This window comes from Micropterus dolomieu, linkage group LG18, assembly GCF_021292245.1.
Source record: "Micropterus dolomieu isolate WLL.071019.BEF.003 ecotype Adirondacks linkage group LG18, ASM2129224v1, whole genome shotgun sequence".
Classification (NCBI taxonomy): Eukaryota; Metazoa; Chordata; class Actinopteri; order Centrarchiformes; family Centrarchidae; genus Micropterus; species Micropterus dolomieu.
This window is the reverse complement of record NC_060167.1, coordinates 4,262,214-4,281,919: the sequence shown is the minus strand read 5'-3', so window position 1 is coordinate 4,281,919 and position 19,706 is coordinate 4,262,214. Positions and strand designations below refer to the sequence as shown.

At 39.2% G+C, this 19,706-nt stretch overlaps 1 protein-coding gene across 1 annotated transcript in view; it reads left to right on the top strand.

Moving 5' to 3' along the window:
• Window positions 1-13,407, top strand: part of LOC123956517 (serine/threonine-protein kinase 4-like) — a 38,247-nt gene extending 24,840 nt beyond the window's left edge. The window contains exons 10-11 of the mRNA XM_046028770.1: window positions 801-943; window positions 9,316-13,407. Coding sequence (XP_045884726.1) covers window positions 801-943; window positions 9,316-9,474 — 302 coding nt within the window. The 3' untranslated portion in view covers window positions 9,475-13,407. The remainder of the gene's footprint in view (window positions 1-800; window positions 944-9,315) is intronic.
• The last annotated feature ends 6,299 nt before the right edge of the window (window positions 13,408-19,706 follow it).

The following is a 19,706-nucleotide window of genomic DNA, read 5'->3' as shown; positions in this document are numbered from 1 at the left end:
TAATTAGTTTGGAATATTAAAATAGGTGTTCCCCTCTTTAGTGTTTTACTGACTCTGAAAAATCATTTTAGTCTGATGTGCAGAATGCTGCCGCTTCTGTCTTTACTTGTGTAGTTATCCCAGTCTGTACATTTAAAATGTAAAGCACCTGTCCTGTAACTCATTCATGTTTAGCACACATTTTATACATAAAGGCCTCTGTGAGTGCAGGTAAGTTTGTTGGAAGTTGCTGATTTAGATTTGTGATGTTATAAATGCACAATGCTTATAATAATATTCACCCTCTTCTTGGACCTTTTTCATGTTTTATATTTATTGCAACATTAAATCTCAGTAGATATAATTAGAGTCATGTTAAACATCTACGATGTCATCTCAAAATGTGTCTCTTTAATCGTGATGCGACTGTTTAACGAGGAACGCACCATTATCTTTTCCTTTAGGAAGCTTCTAAAAAAGGAGAGTGGAGTAGGTTAAAGGAAATACATGTACATTTTGAAAACAGAAAGAAATGTAGCAGCAACAAAGTACACTGCTGTTAAGAACTAAATGTCTTCCATGTTTGAACAAGGAGAGCCTTTCATAACCTCCTCTGGAAGTATTCAATTTAATCAACTTAAAATTCCAACCAAGCCTGAATCCTCCTGCAGGGACAGCAGTGGGCTGTATTTACTAGTGGGGCTGCACTTTAGTGCCACTGTGTGTTGAAATTTGCCTGAGACATATAATGAATTATTTTGTCAAGACAAATTCCTGTGCAGCTGCTGTCATAAAGTAAATGTTGATTCTGCATCTTTCAGGGAGAGATGAGACGATGCAGCAGGCCAAACCGGCCTTCCTGGAGTACTTTGAACAGAAAGAGAAGGAGGCCAACAGTCATAATGACGGAGGAGAAAACAACGCAGATAACCGCAAACTGCCTCCTGAAGGAGACCTTCAAGTGGTGAGTTAGAAGCAAACAGAGCGTTCACTGCTGTGGTCGTGACTTGCTGTGCTAGCTGGTTATACTCCTGTGCGTGAAGTTTGTGGTGCTGAGTTGTAACGTTAAGTGAGACAGAGAGCATGTAGTTTACTTGACTTGACAAAGAGAGAACTTGCTCATCACGTAAATGGCTAATTGTTATATGACCGTCAGTCAGGTAGGGTCTCACTCATGTCTGTGTGTCACTATGTGGATAAAACCTGATTTAATCCTCGTGGACTCGTTGAAACCTCTGATCACTTTGTGTCCTAATCCAAGCAGAGAAAAACCACCAAAGCGTTTTTTTTACCAGTTGAAAACGCCTAGATGGGAGCGCTAGGGTGCGCTTTGGAGGCGCAGCGTTTTGACACAGCGTGGGACGCGGTGGTTGCTATGATATATAATATCTGTGGAGGTGATTTGCTACAAGTAGGCTACTTAATTTTATTGAACGTAAAAATGTCACCACAAAGTACGTAGGCCTACTTGCTCTGCATTAAGAGAAGGCTGAAACATGTAGAGCGAGCGGACGGTATGTGGGTTCATGAGATTTTAGCGAATCAAGAGCTGAGATGGCTCGGTGTGGTGTTTGTCCTGCCCCTCCTGCACTGTGATTGGACGGCTGGTTAAAAAGTGACAGTGACGTACACTGTGTTTCACCCAAAGTTGAACATTTTTCAACTCTCGGCAACCGGAGAAAAACGCTCGGTGCCCAGAATGGAAAAGACGCTCGGCGCCTCGTCACGCTGCTGGTGCTTTTACCATGTTGTAAAAACACAGTGCTCCCATTGCAATGAATTTAAAAATGACACAGGCCCTTATTACAGCTGATCATTTCAGCTGATTTTTGTGTTTTGTGGTGTGGCAGTCTAAACACTCCCTCTGGTGGACAAACTATGTAACGACAGCACTCACAACATGATTGAAGGATCCATCTTTGGCTCCCTGTTTCTTCTTTGATTGTCATTTATCGGCTTTTTTAAACACAGATACCAGTTTATCTGCATTTAGCTCATATCGGCGGGCAATATCAGGATGCTGTTTTATCGGTCGGCCTGTAGTCCACATGTTGGATCAGATCTAATTGTCCTCCTTTCTCTGTAGATTGTGTCGCCTCACCTCAAGTTTTTCTATTGCTGCTGTAACTACAATTGTGGATGTTGATTAATCTGTAATTTTTGCGTTTAATCGATTAGTTGTTTTGATTTACAAAATGTTGGATGGCGTCCTCAAACGTCTTGTTTTGTCCACAACCCAAAGATATTCAGTTTACTGTCATAGAGGAGTAAAGAAACCAGAAAATATTCACATATAAGATGCTGGAATCAGAGGATTTTGACTAGGGCAGATTAATCGATTGTCAAAATAGTTTGGAATTAATTTAAAAGTTAATGGTTGCAGCTGTAGTTATTTAAATAGTTTTAAATTTAAAGCTTCATAAGGTATTAGATACATTAAACCTACATTATTAAATGTCTTATTTTTTGTTCGTGTCATTTCACTAGTTGGTCCCTCTCAGTTTTAGATGTGCTGATTTTTAGTGTTTCCATGCCAGCTTAGTTTGACTCACTTTGTCCTGACTTCTCTGGCTGCCTTTACGTTTTAGTGCGTTTGGCTGAGGCCTCTGTGGAAAGCACTCGCAGTGAGTGAAAGAGCAGAGGTTGTTTGTCTTGCTCACAGACGTTTAAGCAGGACAAATGGCTGCTGCTAGAATTAAATATTAAATATGTGACCTTTAAAGACGGGGTGGTTTCTCTTACCAGACCAGCCTGCTGCCTATTCTGCATTAGATATTCTCATCTGCTGCAAAGCACAACTGAAAGGGATACCAGAACAATAAACCTTTTGTTGTTTTGTTTCTCAAACAACAGGGCAGCCATTTCTTGATAGCTCTGATTATTAAATAGAACAAAAATTTAATTTTTTCTAGCAACTATTGTTGGGGATTTAGCAACGGTGCACCCATTGAGACTCAGATCTGTGCCAGTGTGCATTTGAAGTTGTTAAACTAACAAGCAGTGACAGTTAACCGCTGGCTGACCCTGATTTTCACTCACGTTCTCCTGGATCTTTAATACTGTAAGTGTTCTGTGAACACACATGCTGTCTCACACACAGCATCATCTTCAGTAGGTATATCGCACATTGCTGTGACACCTACACACTGTGAGATTAAGTAGATCGTCACACACACCACGATATCTTCAGCAATAGAATGAATAATTATTCTTAATAATTAAACTTTATTTATAAAATATAGAATAGTCGAAGATTCAGTGCTTCGATGGGCGGAGCCTGATTTGACTGTCAGTCTCACAGTCGAAGCTTTGCAGCAAAACGAGGATCGTGGTGATATGGGGGTGCTCAACGTCTGATTTTACATAGAACTACCAGTTTTCTCTTCATTTCAACATATAGTGCTGTAAATAAACATGTGAAAAGAAAAAGCTTTTAATAAATGTTTTTAAAGTGCGTAAATGAATCCAGAATTACCCTTAAAGAAGGGGCTCAGTGCGAATGTGTAGGCGTATCGTGTGAGTGTGTAGACTGGTGGCAGAGAGACGGAGCCTCAGCCTCATCGGTGTTGCGCTGAGTGGTTCGCACCTCGCGGGACATTCGGATTATTTATCACCACTGATGAACCACACAAATAATATTATATCGTTTTTAAATACTACTTGAAATAGACCCGCGACGTCGGCCGCATGGCACGTACGCAAGATTAAAGCGAAGCTACCATCGCCCCCCACTCCCCTCCCGCTCGCAATCGCCGTGCAGAAAAACACAATGATTCAACTATCAGTCGACTACGGGCAAGACTTTTATGATTCGACTATGTAAATCCAGCACCCTGAGCGCTTTACCGAAGTTGCTTTTCTTTGTGCAAACAAATTTCCAGTTCCTCCTCACTTATCGTTAAGTTATTGTTGACAGCTAACGGGGGCGGGTCCTGCTTTGATAAACTGATTAAGAACAGTGTTGTGATTGGAGGTTCGCTGTGCATGCAGAGCCTGCTTGTCACTCAATAGCAACAAACTCTGTGGATCCAAGAACCCTTAAATCCAGTAAATTAAATGACAAACCTCTCTTGTAGGTTAGTCATGGAAAATGAGAACCGTGTGAGTTTTCCTTCAAGCAGCAACAGAGTTGAGGTGTGTGACCTGCTTGATATTGCGTTGTTCTGCGATGTGACTATTGCACATGGGCACATTGCGATGCCGATGCTGAAACGATATATTGTGCAGCCCTACTATAAACATGTTCACGATGGCGCGTGTGCTGAAGTGTGTGCGTCCCAGCGATTGATCCACATCCATCAACATATGGATGCTTTTCATTTCCAAAGCGTCTCCAGGCAGAGGACATTTCTGCGCTTCTCATTCAGGGGAATCACGTTTCCTGAGGCTCTTTTTATAGCGGTGTTTTAAGCACGCCGCAGACTCTATTGAACATCTTTTAGTACTTTTCAAAGTTAAAGCGCTCAGTTCAACTTGAAATAAAGCAAAGCTGCGAACAGCAGGCCGCCTTTTGCCCTGTGGGTGAAATCAGTATGAGATGCACATTTTGAACAAAACGCGCAGGGAGGCGTCACATCGGCCCCTGTGAACGGGCACCGCACTAGTAACAATAAAACCGTGTGCTACCACAAACAAAAAGCTTGTATGTTAAGCAAATGAGTTGTCTCAAACATTTAAATGTACAATGTCTGCTAACAATGTGATTAGGACAATATTAGCAATATTATCATTATTATTAATTAAAGCCTTAAAATAACACATCAAAATAAAACGCTTTATGTCATGCGTTGTTTTACAAGCGCGTCTCGTTGCTCAGGTTGAGCTCAGTGATGGATTAATGATTAAAACCTTGTAAGATACAAAATGCACGTTTGCAGTCTCTCTGAAGTGCTGTCCCTCTTCTGTGTTTTCATTATTTAATAACATTAAACAGTCAAGTTCTCATTAAACTTGATGATATGACAAGATGAGGGGCTGACACTATTGACGCCATCAGTTATTCAGTATTTATTAACATCATTATTACTCAGTGTCCTATGTTTACTGAGACAAGTTTGACATCTTTTGGGTGTCTGATTGTGTTTAAAAACTGTGTGTTTACCTTTGAAGCTGCGAGTCGAGTATAAGGAGTTTGCTTTGAGACACACGGACGATTATCACAGGAACTCATTAACGTATGTGCAAAGACAGCAGTTAACAGTGAGAATTAAAACATAAAATGCCCGTGTGTTTCACTGCACCATTTAGAGCAGCAGGCAGTTCGAGTAAAATCAAATAGGCTTCACTTGACGACACAAATCCTTCCTGGGGGGATTTATTGTTCCATTAGACTTGCAAATGTGAGGATAAAAAGCTAATTTCTTTTGGGATCTTTAATACTTTAAGGCTGCTTGTTGACAGCTTCATGCTGACGGTGTTTAATTTTAGATCTGTCTACTATGCTATTTCTGTACTCTGCTACCAGATGTTTTTTTTTTTTAATGTAGTTACCCAGAACATCGTCATGTTGGCTGGTTATAAACTCTTATTCCCTTCAGTTTGTGGTTGATGCACAAGTTTCTCAGACCGACTGTATTTCTAGACTTTATCAGGTAAGGTTTAGGGGTGTAGTGTAACATCCTCATATTAAGACAGGTTCGAATGTTATATAGGATTTTAAGCTTATATTTAGCTGCCTTGTTTAATATTTGCCATTTTATCTGTGACTTACGCTTCAGCCAGTTCAGTGGTGTGACAATGCAGCACAGAACATGTGGTGGGAAAGCACTAACCTACATTATTCATGAGAAGCAGATGAAGAACAACCAATCTCCCTCAACTGTCCTCTCTTCTTTTCTCTATTTCTTTCTTGCCTTATCTATTTTTATTCTTCCGGTATTTGTTTCTCGTCTTTTCCATCTTTAATCCCCTCCTCTGACTCTTTTTTTTATTTTTTCTTTCCTCCATCCTTTCTCTCTCCTCAGAATACATCTCAAGGAGACCGTAGTCTGTTCTGACAGAAGTTTAAATCCCAGGCAAACCCATTAACAATTACACGTTCTGTTCAAAGTTTAATATATTCTAGAGAATCACAGCTGTGTGTTTGGTGTTGTGACTGTGGTTTGAGCAGTTCATCCATAACACCCAGTCGATTGCTGGTCTTCATAGCGCCGTGTGAACCCCAAACACAAATTGTAGCAGAGGCCAGTTTAAGATTTGAGTCCATGCGTGATCTGATGTCTTTAAATAAGTCATGTGCGAGACAGATGTTTAAACGTTGTTGTGAAGGACGATCTGTAGACTGTCGGGACATTTTGGCTGTGATTTTAGAGACTGTAGTGTGAAGGAATCCTTTGTTTCAGTTTTTAAACTTCTTCCTCCAAATTATTCATCACGTGAATCATGTTCAAAGTTGTTTTCCTTCATTTTTCAGAAGTGTTCATGTTCCTCTTTAAAACCAGTTAAGTGTTGCTTTGTTCCAAGCTTGCCAGCAATGAGATGAATAACACACATTTTTAAACCCCTGCAGTAAAAGTTATTTATATGTTTAGACATATCACCTCTGTCTTTGGTTCCCACTAATACCTGAGGAAAAAAAAATCTCTTTAGCTACTAAACGCGTCTCACCCCACCTGCTGTCTGCGTTCGGATGCTGGGCAGGTAGTGTACAGCGGGGTTTTGGAGCTTTTTCTCTGAGAACACCCATGGCCTCCCATTTTTCAGTTTTATTGGTTATATGTAGATTAACACAGGGTCAACGGTACAATTAAATGTGTTAATTAAAATAAGAGAACAGACTAAAAAGAAATACAAGGATGGAGAACGATGAAGATAAATATAACACTATATACATAGATATAACACTAAATTAGAGTTATGCGAGATAAAAACGGGGAGTACGCATATCCAATATTAGATGTGTGACAATCACCGTGGCCTCCAGAGTGACTTCTGGGTCTGCACCCATCTACCTAAACTCCATAATACAAACTTACATTCCTTCTCAGCCACTGCGCTCCTCCAACAAATGCTGCCTGGTTCACAACAACAACAACACCTCTAACCTCTAACATGCACTTCCTGCACTCTTCTTCTTCTGTGTCCTTACAACTCGCTTGTCTTAACTCTTAATGCTTCCCCTAGGTATTATCCCACTGATGCCATATGCCAGTTATCATCGACTGGCGGCCCGCGGGCCACATCTGGCCTGCCAAATCTTCCCATCTGGCCTGAAAAAATGGCCGCTGATGAAAGTATTACAATAATAATATATTTGCAGTATTTGCAGAAACTGTTCTGCAGCTTCACATTAAAAGCATTTAACTGGCGAAAGTTGAGTTTTAAATGCAGTGTTTTTGTAAGTGAGATTAGCGCTGACCGCTAACGTGTCCACAAAACAAGACAACGGTCATTTTCAACATATTATGACAGCGGACCAGTTCGAAAGACCGGTTTGGAGGGTGGTGATGGAGCAGTGGATAAGACGAATGCCTTTGACGTGGGAGACCTGGGTTCGATTCCCACTGCGACACATCCATCAATGTGTCCCTGAGCAAGACACTTAACCTCCTAGTTGCTCCAGAGGCGTGCGACCTCTGACATATAGAGTAAGTCGCTTTGGATAAAAAGGTCAGCTAATCTGTCAGTTATTTTCTCTATTAATCGATTTAAAATGTCAATTAGCCCAAGATGACAGGAGTAAATAGAGGAGTAAAGAAACTTGCTCAGGGACACAATGGTGGATGTCTCACAGTGGGAATCGAACCCTGGTCTCCCACACAAAAGACAAGCATCTTATCTATACCCCACCCCTAGTCATGATATCTTTGGGTTTTGGGCTGTTATGTGGGCTTTAAGAAACTGAGAATAATGATAAATTCTTTGATTTTCTAGACCAAATGACTAATAAATTATTCTGGTAGTTGCAGTGCTGTTCCACGTCTCAGCTGCTGATCCGTATGTTTAGCATTGTCATGACAAACAATTGGCATTTATATCTTGGCGTTGTTCATGTGGTAAGCGTAATTGGTCACTGAGGGAATATTAAATAATTGAATGTTGCCACAGGTCTCAGGCCAAAAATGTGTAGAGGTCTAACATTGATTTGAGGTTTTAGCCCTCGGTGTCTGTTTTACCTTCACCCTGATGTGGTCCAGTTTTAGGTTCTTGCATCCTATCTTCGCGGTTATCCATCTGGTGGACTAGGACGCCAGGGTTATTTTAGCTCCATTGATTTTGGGTAATAAATAGCTGGAGAGCGAAGTGCTGCTGGTAAAAGCTAAGAGGAGGAATCCCCCCAGGGAGGAGCTAAAGGAGGCATCGGGTCCCTATCTGAGGCCTGCAGCAGAGAGGGGAAGAGATTGAATAAATGTCGATAGTTTTAGCCTTTGAAAGCTACTAAAATAGAGACACTTATCAGGCACCTTGATTATCATGCGTGCAATATATCCAGGTTGTGGTAAAGATTTTCTTAAGTGTCTTTTAATGGACTTTAAGTAATTTAATCCTGCAGGATTATAACAACAAGGAAGCGAAGCCATTAGTACACAAGCTAACTAGCGTCATCCGGTTCTGAGGCCAGCTATGTTGATACCACCCTCTCAGTTTTTTAATGATTTAGACTCCAAAACAAGATGTATGAGGCAGTGAATTTGGGAACTTTCTGCATGTGTTAATTACATGAAACCCCTTAGCAGAAGTAAAGGAAGTGACTCTAGAGTATATTTGCAGTAACTTCAGTGTTTACTTGGGCTGAGTTTGTTTACACTCCCCATTTTAGATGATAGCAGTCCAGTAAAAGCTGTATTTGAAGGTAAAGTCCATTCTTGACCTTTTGAAACAGCATTTGAAAAAACAATCTCACCTCAAGGTCCATTTTGTAGCTTTGATGTGGCTTTCGATCGTGTTAATGGTCTCTCAGATAGTTTACCCAGTTTTACACATCCACAGACGAGAGGTATGTCCTTTGGTTTGTCCCCCCGTCTGTATGTCCCCTGCAGTGTATTGATTATTTGTTCAGCCTATGAATGTTTATAAATAGTGAAAATCTGTCTACAGTTTCCTAAATACCCGGTTGCCGGTTTTTAAAATGTTCTGACCGACACCAAGATATTCAGTTCATGGTGATGGAAGATAAAGAAAAGATGCAAATCCTCACAGTTGAGAAGCTGCAAATAAGGAGTGTTTGTTATTTTTGATTGTAAAATGACTAATGGGTAATAGAATAGTAAAATAACTGCCTGTTGATATTCTTTTGATAAACTAATCGTTGTCATACTCTAACAATATTTGTAAGTGATGGTAAGCGAGGTAAGGTAATACGACAGCTAAGAATAAAGCCGGCGTGTCTTTCTGTAGGTGAGTACGTGGTCGGTGGAGGAGCTGCGTCTGCGTCTGGCCTCTCTGGACCCTCAGATGGAGCAGGAGATCGAGGAGATCCGTCAGCGCTACCACGCCAAGAGGCAGCCCATCATCGACGCCATCGAGGCCAAAAAACGACGGCAGCAGAACTTCTGAGGAGGCGAACTCCTCTGCCGAACTCTTCACGGCAACCACCCGGGCGTTTTCAGCTCTTGCGATCTCTGCGGGAGGTTTGTGAAATGTCACTAAGACAAAAAAAATTTTTAAAACTTCTCTCACAGCTGCTGAGGTTCGTCCAGAATAACTGATGAGACGTCGCGATTTGGAAAACTGTGCAAGTACTTCTGATGATCGAACTGCCGAAGAAGAACTTCCAAAGACTTCTCTGTTTGACCGAATATAATAATTGTTTGATTTAAAATCCAATGTTCCCTTTATTCTGCCTTCTCGAGATAATCCGGAGTCTTCAAGGACTTTCTTCTTCTATTGTTTTTTTTTTTTTTTTTGCATTTCTGGTTTAAGAAATAACCATCGACAAACTTTTATTGTGATTCTGCCTGCAGCTCATCTGGACTTGCGAGTTTCTTTGCGTTTATTTCTTAAACCACAGTGATGAATGTTAAAAAGCTCCTCAGATCTCTTTTAAGTTTTTTCTTTTATACTCAATCGTGTGGTACAATATAATTTTAACTGCTGACTGTTCAACGTAGGTACGCATCTATTAATTACTCAGCTGTTTCCCGTCATTGTTGGTGCAACGATGATGCTGCTGGATTTTTCAGCTTTCACTCTCGGGCCTGTGAAAGTCTAGATGTGTGAGTGTGTAGTCTGGAAATGGATCATTCCCTGCTCTTGAAAACTGTACAAAACAAACAAAAGGCTGATTATCTGTTTGTTTCAGCGTCCGACTGCCTGTTCTGTCATAACATGTCGGTCAATTTGAAGCTGCATGTTAGAAAACAGATCAAAGTTTCAAGATAAATGTGAACTCACCCGTGTATTTGCAGCTTAACAGGACAACATCTCCAGAGGTTTCCTCACTCTAATCTTTAAAGCGAAATGTTTTTTCACAGTCTTCAGTGTTACATATAAAAAAAAAAAACATATCATATTTTGGCCCACAAATAATTCTATAGTTAAATAGACCAATTTTCTTGTATGTTGTTGCCTTACAGTTAATTGACACTTTCTCAAAGGTGTGCTGCTGCATGAAGCCAAACAGCACAAATAAGTCAGTAACTAAGCAATAAAAATTGGGCTGCTTTGATTTATAGTATGGTTTAGTTTTTAAAGGGAAGCACAGCTAATGTTAATAGGAATCAGAATATTACTTAATGCCTGTCTGGCCCATGATACTTCTACATAGCAATGTTTGTTTTTCTCTGGCAGCTGGTGGATTAATACTGTTTTATGTCATTATTCCATCCTCATCTTTCACTTCATGGATCTAACTGGAGGTTTCAAGTCTGACTTTAACCAAACATTATGAGTTTCAGACAAATATTCAGAATCCACAGATTTTCATTATGACAATGTTGATATTAAAATGTAAAACTGTATCTGAAAGTCAGTCTGTTCCCAACCTGCAGGTCCCACGATGAATCTGAGAGGTCACCAGATGATTAATAGTAATAACAGGAAAATAATCTAATAATTGCTTCACAAAGTGATATTTATTTCAGAAACATTCACCTGCTGAGCATTTAAAAGCATTATATAAACATTTAAATGATTTAAAACTCACTGTAATGCAGTTGTAAACATATATAAGCATGTTTAAGAGTTAAGTAATGTACACTATTTGTCAACACTTGTACAGTATTCTGTCAACACGGTTATACAGCAGCCTCCACTTACGGGTTTCCACAGGAGGAGACAAATACATTAATAGTCACTTATATCTGCTTACAACTACACAATAATGTGTTGTAAACATCTGCTTATAAATGGCAGTTTGAGGTTAAAGGTGGCGATTCTGGAGAAATCCCAACACCGTGACAAATACCGTGATATAGAGCAAACAACAACTGTCGTTCCAGTTGCTGCTGCGAGAGAGACGAGTCCCAAAACCATCTCCAGACAGCGGTACAAGACAAAAAGTATTTAATTAGAATCACTTACGAAAACTTTAAAGCAAAGATTTTCCTCTAATTTGACCTCTCTTGTGTAACCTGGTTGTTATTTGATGATGAGCGTTTGCAGGTTGACACTGCTTCAAGACTAAAAAGGTTGGGAACGACTGGCCTAACAGACACACCTGCGTTTTTATCTGAAACTCCCACATCCTTAGTGTTTAATTAGGGTTTTATTTCACTTTTCTCTTCCTGAGTAAGCTAAAAGAAGACCTGGGTCGTCATATTTATGGAATAGATTAAACAAAGCTTTTACCTCCTGGATCTATGAGTTGAGCCGATGAGTAAAAGGCGCAGCAGACTCAACGCCGGCGTCGCCCAGGTCTCATTCAACTTCACTTCTAACATTCCTCGGAGCGCCTCAGCCACACAACATTAGGGAGGATTTATATTTTTATACGTAGGTTTAGTGATTACACGTCAGCTAGGAGAGAGGTGTGTGTTTGAGCACAGGGATGTGCTGCAGAATAAAAACCAGCTTCTCAGGTCAGAAAACTCCTCAGGGGTGTAAAATAATGAGAGTAGTGATGAGAAATGAGCGTAGATAGTTTGGAGATCCTTCACACAAAGATGTCATGTCTCACTTTTCATTATGTTATTGCTTAGCGTTTATTGACGGACAACAAGTCTGAAGGATGTTTTCGCTGTAGTTAAAAGTCCAGACCTGATAACAAGACGCTGTATTAACCTCCAGACTTGTTCTGTGGCGTCTTTGTGTGCGGGACTCTCAATGACTCATGAGCACAACTCATTTTCCTTTGTTACAAAGCATAAAGGGATTTTTTTCTTTCTGCCTTTTTTTTCCAGTTGTGGATGTTCTGCTGTTTTTGGTATTTGAACAGTGATCTAACATGGGGGGGGGGACTGGCAGTGAAGTGAACTCTCCTGCATTAAGTCGTAATCACTGGAGAAGATTTTGAAATGAAACTGTTCTGATGTTTTGGAATCAGATTTAACCATGAACCAGTTTTGTTTTCCTTTTGACAAAATTAACTTTTAAATGCTTCTATTATTGTTCTAAATAACTGTTGATTAATGGGGCCAAAACAAACCACTGCAGGTGTTTGTACATTTGCTTACTTCCTTCATTCAACACCTGCAGCTGAGCAGCAGGGAGGGAAGTTTGGGAAAGTTAAAAGCTGCACATAAGACCAGGAATTAATGATGGTCTGTGCTTAAAAATAATCCTAATCATGCGGAGTGAAAACATATCTAGATCACATTTAACTGTGCTTTAATTTCAGGTTATTTACCGGTTCTTGGTAGAGAACTCAGACGGCGTATCAGTAGCACAAAAACTTCACGAGGCTGTAGTTTATTTAATGAGTGAATTAGTTATAATGTTTAAATCCTACTGAAACACATGGAGTGTACAGATTCATCAGTTCTCAAGTGTTACCGCTGTCATGGCTCCTCAAGTGTTTTTTATTTATTTGTTTTCATATATACGGCTTCAGTAGCTCAAATATCAGGTTTTCTTTTACTTCTGGTCACACAGGTATTTTGGTTGTTCATGTTTTCTAATATCTGTCGTCTATGAGTGTTCAAGTAGGAATACATACATAACTATAAAGTGTTCAAATGCAGATGGTCATTGGCTTCTGTGTAAAACTGTGATGCCCGGAGGAGAAATTAACAAAGAAAAGTGGAGAAAAAAACTCCAGTTTCAGTTGAATCTACGTGAAAAAAGTTTAGATTTTTAAGAATTTGGATTTTCACTGTTTTTCTGCCTCTATTTGCAAAAGGTTTGTTTTTTTTTCAGGCACATTTGAATCTGCTGTTAACTGTTTTTCTGAGCGCTTCTCATGTTTTGCACACTTCTTGTCTGGTGCCTGATCAGTTTCTGAAGTATATATATATATGCAGTGGAAGTCATGCATATGTTTGAGATCACTGATGTTTGGTTTGTGTCTTTTTATTTGTTTTTGTTTGCTTGTCTAATAAAGAGATGAATCAAGTTCAGGCACTTACGTCATTGTTTTTACACTTTGCCAGTCAAAATATTTAATAGTTAATTCTTTGGGGTTCTGGTGGTTTTGTAGATTGGCTGTCACTATAAAACCAGTGGTGGAGGATATATTCAGATTCTTTACTTATTATAAATAGAAAAAACACAATGTAAAAATACTCTATTACAAGTCCAGAATTGAAAGTGTGTATTAGCAGTAAAATGTACTTGAAGCAAGTAAATGCCCGAAATGGCTCTTGTTGTGAGGATCATGCTATTATATATTTTTATCACTGCATTATAATTACTCATGTACTCTGTTGTAGTGGAGTAAAAACTACACTATCTTACTCTGAAATATTAAAAAGTACAAGTATATGTAATGTAAAATTTAACCACTCAAGTTCAAGTACTTCAAGTTTGTATGTATGTCTGTGAAGATTCGTAGTTATCAAAGGACGGTTAAATTAATCACATCGCTTGGATGCATGTGTACGTACTTTCACCGCTGTATAAAACAGATTTCATATAAAAATTGAGTGATTCAATATGAATAAAAAAACTCTCTAGAGCACCACATGTGGATTCATCCGCTGCTGGAAATAGTCCCCAGCAAATCCACCACAAGTGACCAGCTATTTTAGGCTATTACTGTGCCATTTTTTAAAAACATATATATTGTGAGGTGTTCAAGATTTATGTCTTCAAAAACAACCAATGGGCTTTGAGCTGAGAGCCGCAGATAGAAAGTCTGCTTTATTCTTTTAAGTGCTGATCTCAGTCAAAATAAAGATTAAACACTTTCCCTCAAAAACGTGATCAAAGTGACTGGCAGTGTGAAAGTGAAACTCGAGGTTAATATCAGAGAGCTTTTGATCTTAAATTGTGTAATCATTTATATCTGGTAACTTTTTTTTCTTGAAAAGGATTTATATATTAACTACTTTGAGCACCAGCAGTGACAACATTCAATGTTTGTTCCACATTTCTTAATGTATGTTTTAAATGAATCCTCCTCAGCCTCACTTTCATCAGGTTTGACTGGAGGTCAGAGCTGCCGAATAAAAGCCTCCTCTTGTCCTGTCAGATCCGTCAAATACTGCGAAACTCTTGAGGCTCGTTTCCGTTTTTCTTCAGGAGTTCTGTCTGCCAAAATAGCAAAGATGAATTTTTAATCAGGTGGCCACAAATCTGATCTGTCTCTCCTTCACTGTGACTGTGGGTGTGTTGGTTCTCTCAACCCAAAATAATGAGGGTGTGTGTTTGTGTGTGTGTAGAAATGTTTTTTTTTACAAAGTTTCCACTACATCATTCTCTCTAACATGAGTGCTTTTTTTTAAATAAGGACAATAAGAGTTATGTTTACATAATGAGACATAATTGAAAGTGTGCCTTCATGCAACATAGAGGTGGTCTAACTGTCTAACTAAAGTAATAAGAAGTGAAAGACGTACTGTTCTTCTATTCTATATACTTTCTATTCATATATAAAATCTTAATTAAGTTGAAACGTCAGCTGAGGCAGAAAGTAGGAATTTATGAAGATATTTAAAAGGGGTTCAAAATAAGTTGCCTTATTATATCATCAGGGTATAAAAATTGTTGTGGATCAATACCAGTGACTCGGTTTTGATATCACTGACACCTTGAAGACTTCCTGTACAAAGGCCCTTGATATACTCAGCCAGAACAAACATTTTTGGGTCCCTCAACTGAAAATAACCTCCTACAGTCAACATCTTCACAAAAACTGATAATCTGGTCAGTTATTGCACTACAGTGAGATTCACTTCTCAGTGTTTAATGCCATTATTAGAAATAGTAGGTTAAAGGCTGCTGATAAGCTCTGTGGAATAACAAATTATCCTAAATGTTATTTAAGAACACCAGCTGCCCACTTTTTTTCTTTCTTAAAGTATCTTGTTGCTCAGTTTAACTTTGCGTTGTGCAAAATAGCATAACTACAATCAACTACTATTTAAATAACTGAAAAGAAAAAATACTTAAAGAGACAAGTGATAGTAATCCAATACACCTTTTTTTAAATTCAACAAATATTTCCTCACGGTTGACTACCTCTCAGTTTTGTGTGTGAAAAACAATCTGGATTTCCTACAGAGCCCTGACTCTGTAAATGGAAAACAAACAAAGCGGTGTGGGCCTTCCCCACAACTGTTCCATCAGTCATAGGAGCAGTGGGAGAGAGAGTTCTATACACTGGCACATTGGAGCGTGCTGGACTCCAGGCACTGTGAAGAAGGAGAGATGGCCGAGAAACAGCCAAAGAGTATAAACAGAGAAGAAAGTTATGTGACTAGTTAAGGGCGATGGCGTTTCAACACTGAAGAAACCTCAGAGATTTTAAATGTGGGGGGGCGGAGCTTCTGAGGGAGAAGGGAGGGGTGTATTTGTTTGTCATTTGAGTTTAAATATCAACAATCCTTCAGAAAAATCACTTCCTCTCCCTTTAAGGTCGTATGTGTTTCCTCTTTATGAGTGAGAACAGCCTCAAAAGTATGTTCACAGTTTTTCAAGTCTGTCTTAAAGCTTCAGTATTTGATATTTCTGAGGATCTATCGACAGAAATGCAATATAAGTTCCATAACTATGTTTTCAGTGGTGTATAAAGACCTTACATAATAACCCATTATGTTTTTATTACCTTAGAATGAGCCATTTCTATCTCCATAACCACGGGCACGCTCTTTTATGGAGGTCGCCACGTTGCATCGTCATGTTTCTACAGTAGCTGAAAACGGACAAACAGTGCTACAGAGTGCGTTTTGTCACTAAGTTGTTCTTGTTCTACTTCTGGTGGCATTCAGGCAGTGCAGACACTTATCACTATTTTGAATATGTACATTACAAGAAGAAGAAGTAATAATAACATACAGGAAGTGCCGGCAAAAATTTTTTGCATCAGAGCAATATTTTCAACCATTAGATGGTGGATGAGAATGTAAGTTATCATATTGACCTATGTTGATAAATTGTTTGATTAGCTTAGTTTGTAAGGTGCAGAATTGTAATTCAAAGGTTGTGTGTTTGACCGCAACTTGGGACAATTTTTTTTTTTCTCTTCAACAATTGGATTCTGCAGGGAATGTTTCTCAGATCACGGCATGTGCTGCACTGTTTTTGTTTCGGTGTTTGATCCTCATCCGTCAACCTACGGACGCCTTTTCATTTCCCCAGTATCTCCAGGCAGAGGACATTTAGGGGAATCACGTTTTCTGACGACTCTTTCAGATGTGTGTCAAGCTGGCTACAGACTCTTTTAATGTCGTTCAGAATTTTCCAAAGTAAAAGCTCGGTTCAACTCCAAATACTCCTTTGCAGTAGACAAGTTTCTCGTGCTTTTATTTTGTAGGCAAAACCACTAAAGAGGAAGTGATTATGTGAGTAACTGTTGCTGTCATGACTGAGATCTAATTCAGCACTACTTTTAAAGTATTTATTTATATGTTTTGTTGCTGTCAAAGTACCAATAATCTGGCTACAGGCCAGATATTATTGTTGGCAGGCAATTTTGGTGCGAATACGTAATCACAGAGAGAATGAATGTGTTTCCCTAGTCAGTGTTTGTATAAACTCTATTTAATGTGTGGTTTATAATGAACTGTGATGCAGAAACAGTGACAGTGGCTTACATTTCCCATGTTATCTGTCAGTGGCCAAGTCACAATAACATATGGTTTTACTGAATAATTAAGTAAATATCATTTCTTAATATGTAAACCTAAAGAAACCTCATTTCTTGACTGGCCACTGTCTCAGATGAGACACCTTTTGTGCTGTGTCATCCACCGTAGCTGTTCTACACTCTTTGAATGGGTGGGGGGCAGTGGGAGACTGGACAGATGGTTGCATTGCAATTCACAACCCTCACCACTAGATGCCACTAAATCTTACACACTGAGCCTTTAAAAAAAGTCAGGTGCTCGACAGGATTTACTCTCCTCATTCCTTTTCATATTGGAAATTAAAATATCCCTTCATGACGTGAGGAGAGGATAAAAAGTGCTGGTTGTAATCTTCAAAGTTTTTCTAAAGTTTACATGAGACAACAGCAGTCTCAGGTTCGGTACACTTCGGCTGCTGTCCGTGGTGCTGATCAAAGGCTGCAGGTTTGCAATTGTGTGGAGCCTGTTGTGTCTGTATGTCCGTTTGTACATATGCTTTTTGGGGCGAGGGGCACAAGAAAAATATTTGCACCCGGGCCTATCAAAATTACGTTATGCTGCTGTCAAGGATCAATTCTTAGTTACTGTCTTTGTGTTTCTGTTTCCTTGCTGAGCTACAGAGTAGAGAAAGTAAAACGAGGGAATTTCACACTAAAAACACAGTAACTAACTTGATTCTCTGTTGATCTGATTGCCTGAGGTTGTTGAAGTCTCGTATAAACTTCAGATAAAGCTTGTGGATTAACGCCCTATCTCTTCCTTTGGAAACACGTTAGGAAGGAATCTTTTCATGTCCTGTAAAACAGGTGAAATGATTGGCAGAGAAACGTCACACGAAGTTTTGTCAAATAACAAGAAAAACTTCAAAGTGCAGATTCTTTTTTCTTCTTTTCTGGCAGAGAACAGCTTTCAGCCCTGAGTCGTCCTGACAGAGCTTCAAACTGTGTTAACGTCATCTTTTCTCCTCTTTAATGCTCTCAGATAGGAAAGAAACCAACATCCATTATGTGAAACACAAGCTGAGCTCCAGAACCATCTTCATGTCATTCATCTTGTTGCGTTTCCCTCCAACTTGTCTTTCAGAGCAAAGGTTTAAAAGGTCACTTCACCCAAACCAGAAAAACAAGATTTTCTTTCCCCAGATGGTATCTAACCACGCAGGCTTTAGCTTGTGAGATTTTAAACTTACTGTATTGTGTTTTAAATAGTTAAAACATGCCAATATGAACTGATGCATTAGTAACAATGATATCACACATAATATATTATTATAATCAGTGTTTTTACTTTCCCCAGTAACAAGTTGTGTAAGGGATTACTATTTATTTATACATAATCCAAGTAACACTGCATTTCCAGTGTTACCACGATGCAATTTGGGTTATTTTGTCCAAGACTCCCATCTTATGTTGACATGTCTGCCCGATTACGCGGCAGCTCAGGGGCAGTTTAAGTGGACTGCCAAAAAGATACACGAAGAACGGAAAGTGAAGGGGATAGGCGTTCTTTCGACAGCTGCAAGTAGTTTGTCCCAGTCAAAGATGCAAAGAACATTTTCGTCCATTGTAAACTTTGTGTCACCAGCAAAAAGCTTTCAACTGTGAACAATTTTACATCTAATTTACTGAAGCATCCGCTGAAGCAGCACAGCGATGTAAAACTGGCTACTGCCAGCGATGCATGCACTGGTCGTGAGAACATGCACTTCTGGTCTGTTACTTTATTGTGCTTAAATTAGTTTTGTTATATTTTTTTATGATTAACATGTTTAAATTCACACTACACTTCAAATTAACCTGAGCAGAGAAAAAGAAAGAAGAAAAAACAAACAACAGATGACACTTAATAAAATGAAAGACATGAGATGTGAGTTCAGGAGGACGTGTGTGTTGGTTGGAGCTCAAAGCAACAGTCAGCACAGCAGCTTAAGCACAGTGTCCGCAGTTTGGGGAATCATGGATAATATCAAATGACAGTTTGGCAGGTGTGATCCATTATCCAGTAAACATAGCTGACGTTTCACAAAGTCATCTTGTAAATGAACTCTGTGGCTCGACGCCACTGATGCATCTCTCAGACAAAGATGAACACTGTAGAAAATGTCTGTTGTTATTTCACTATTTGGCTCAAATTTGCAGGTTAGAAATACATAAATATTATGGATGCAATGTAATAGTAATAATAATATTAGAATCAGAAATGATTTTTTCCACATGCAGGATTCCTTTACTTTTATCTATTCTCAAAATGACATTGGTCTGTCTGAAGTTCGAACATCAACATATTACACAGATTCCTGTTCCCAGTCATGCTAACAGCGTGGATCTATGGATGACAGACAAAGTCCGTCAGTTGGACCTAATATTGGAGAGTTACTGTGACATTTGGTTCAGACATTCATGTTCTTAATGTAACAACGTTGGTGATCCTCAAACTTTTCATTAGGTGCCATTTCAACAGGTCAAAATTTCAACGTTTTTTGGTTTATCATCAGCCTCAGCTGAAGGCTCAGCTAATTAGCAAATGTTAGCATGCTAACACGCTAAAGGCATGCCAAAACATTACACCTGCTAAACGTCAACATGTTAGCATTGACTTTGCTAGAATGTTAGCATACGGATGTTA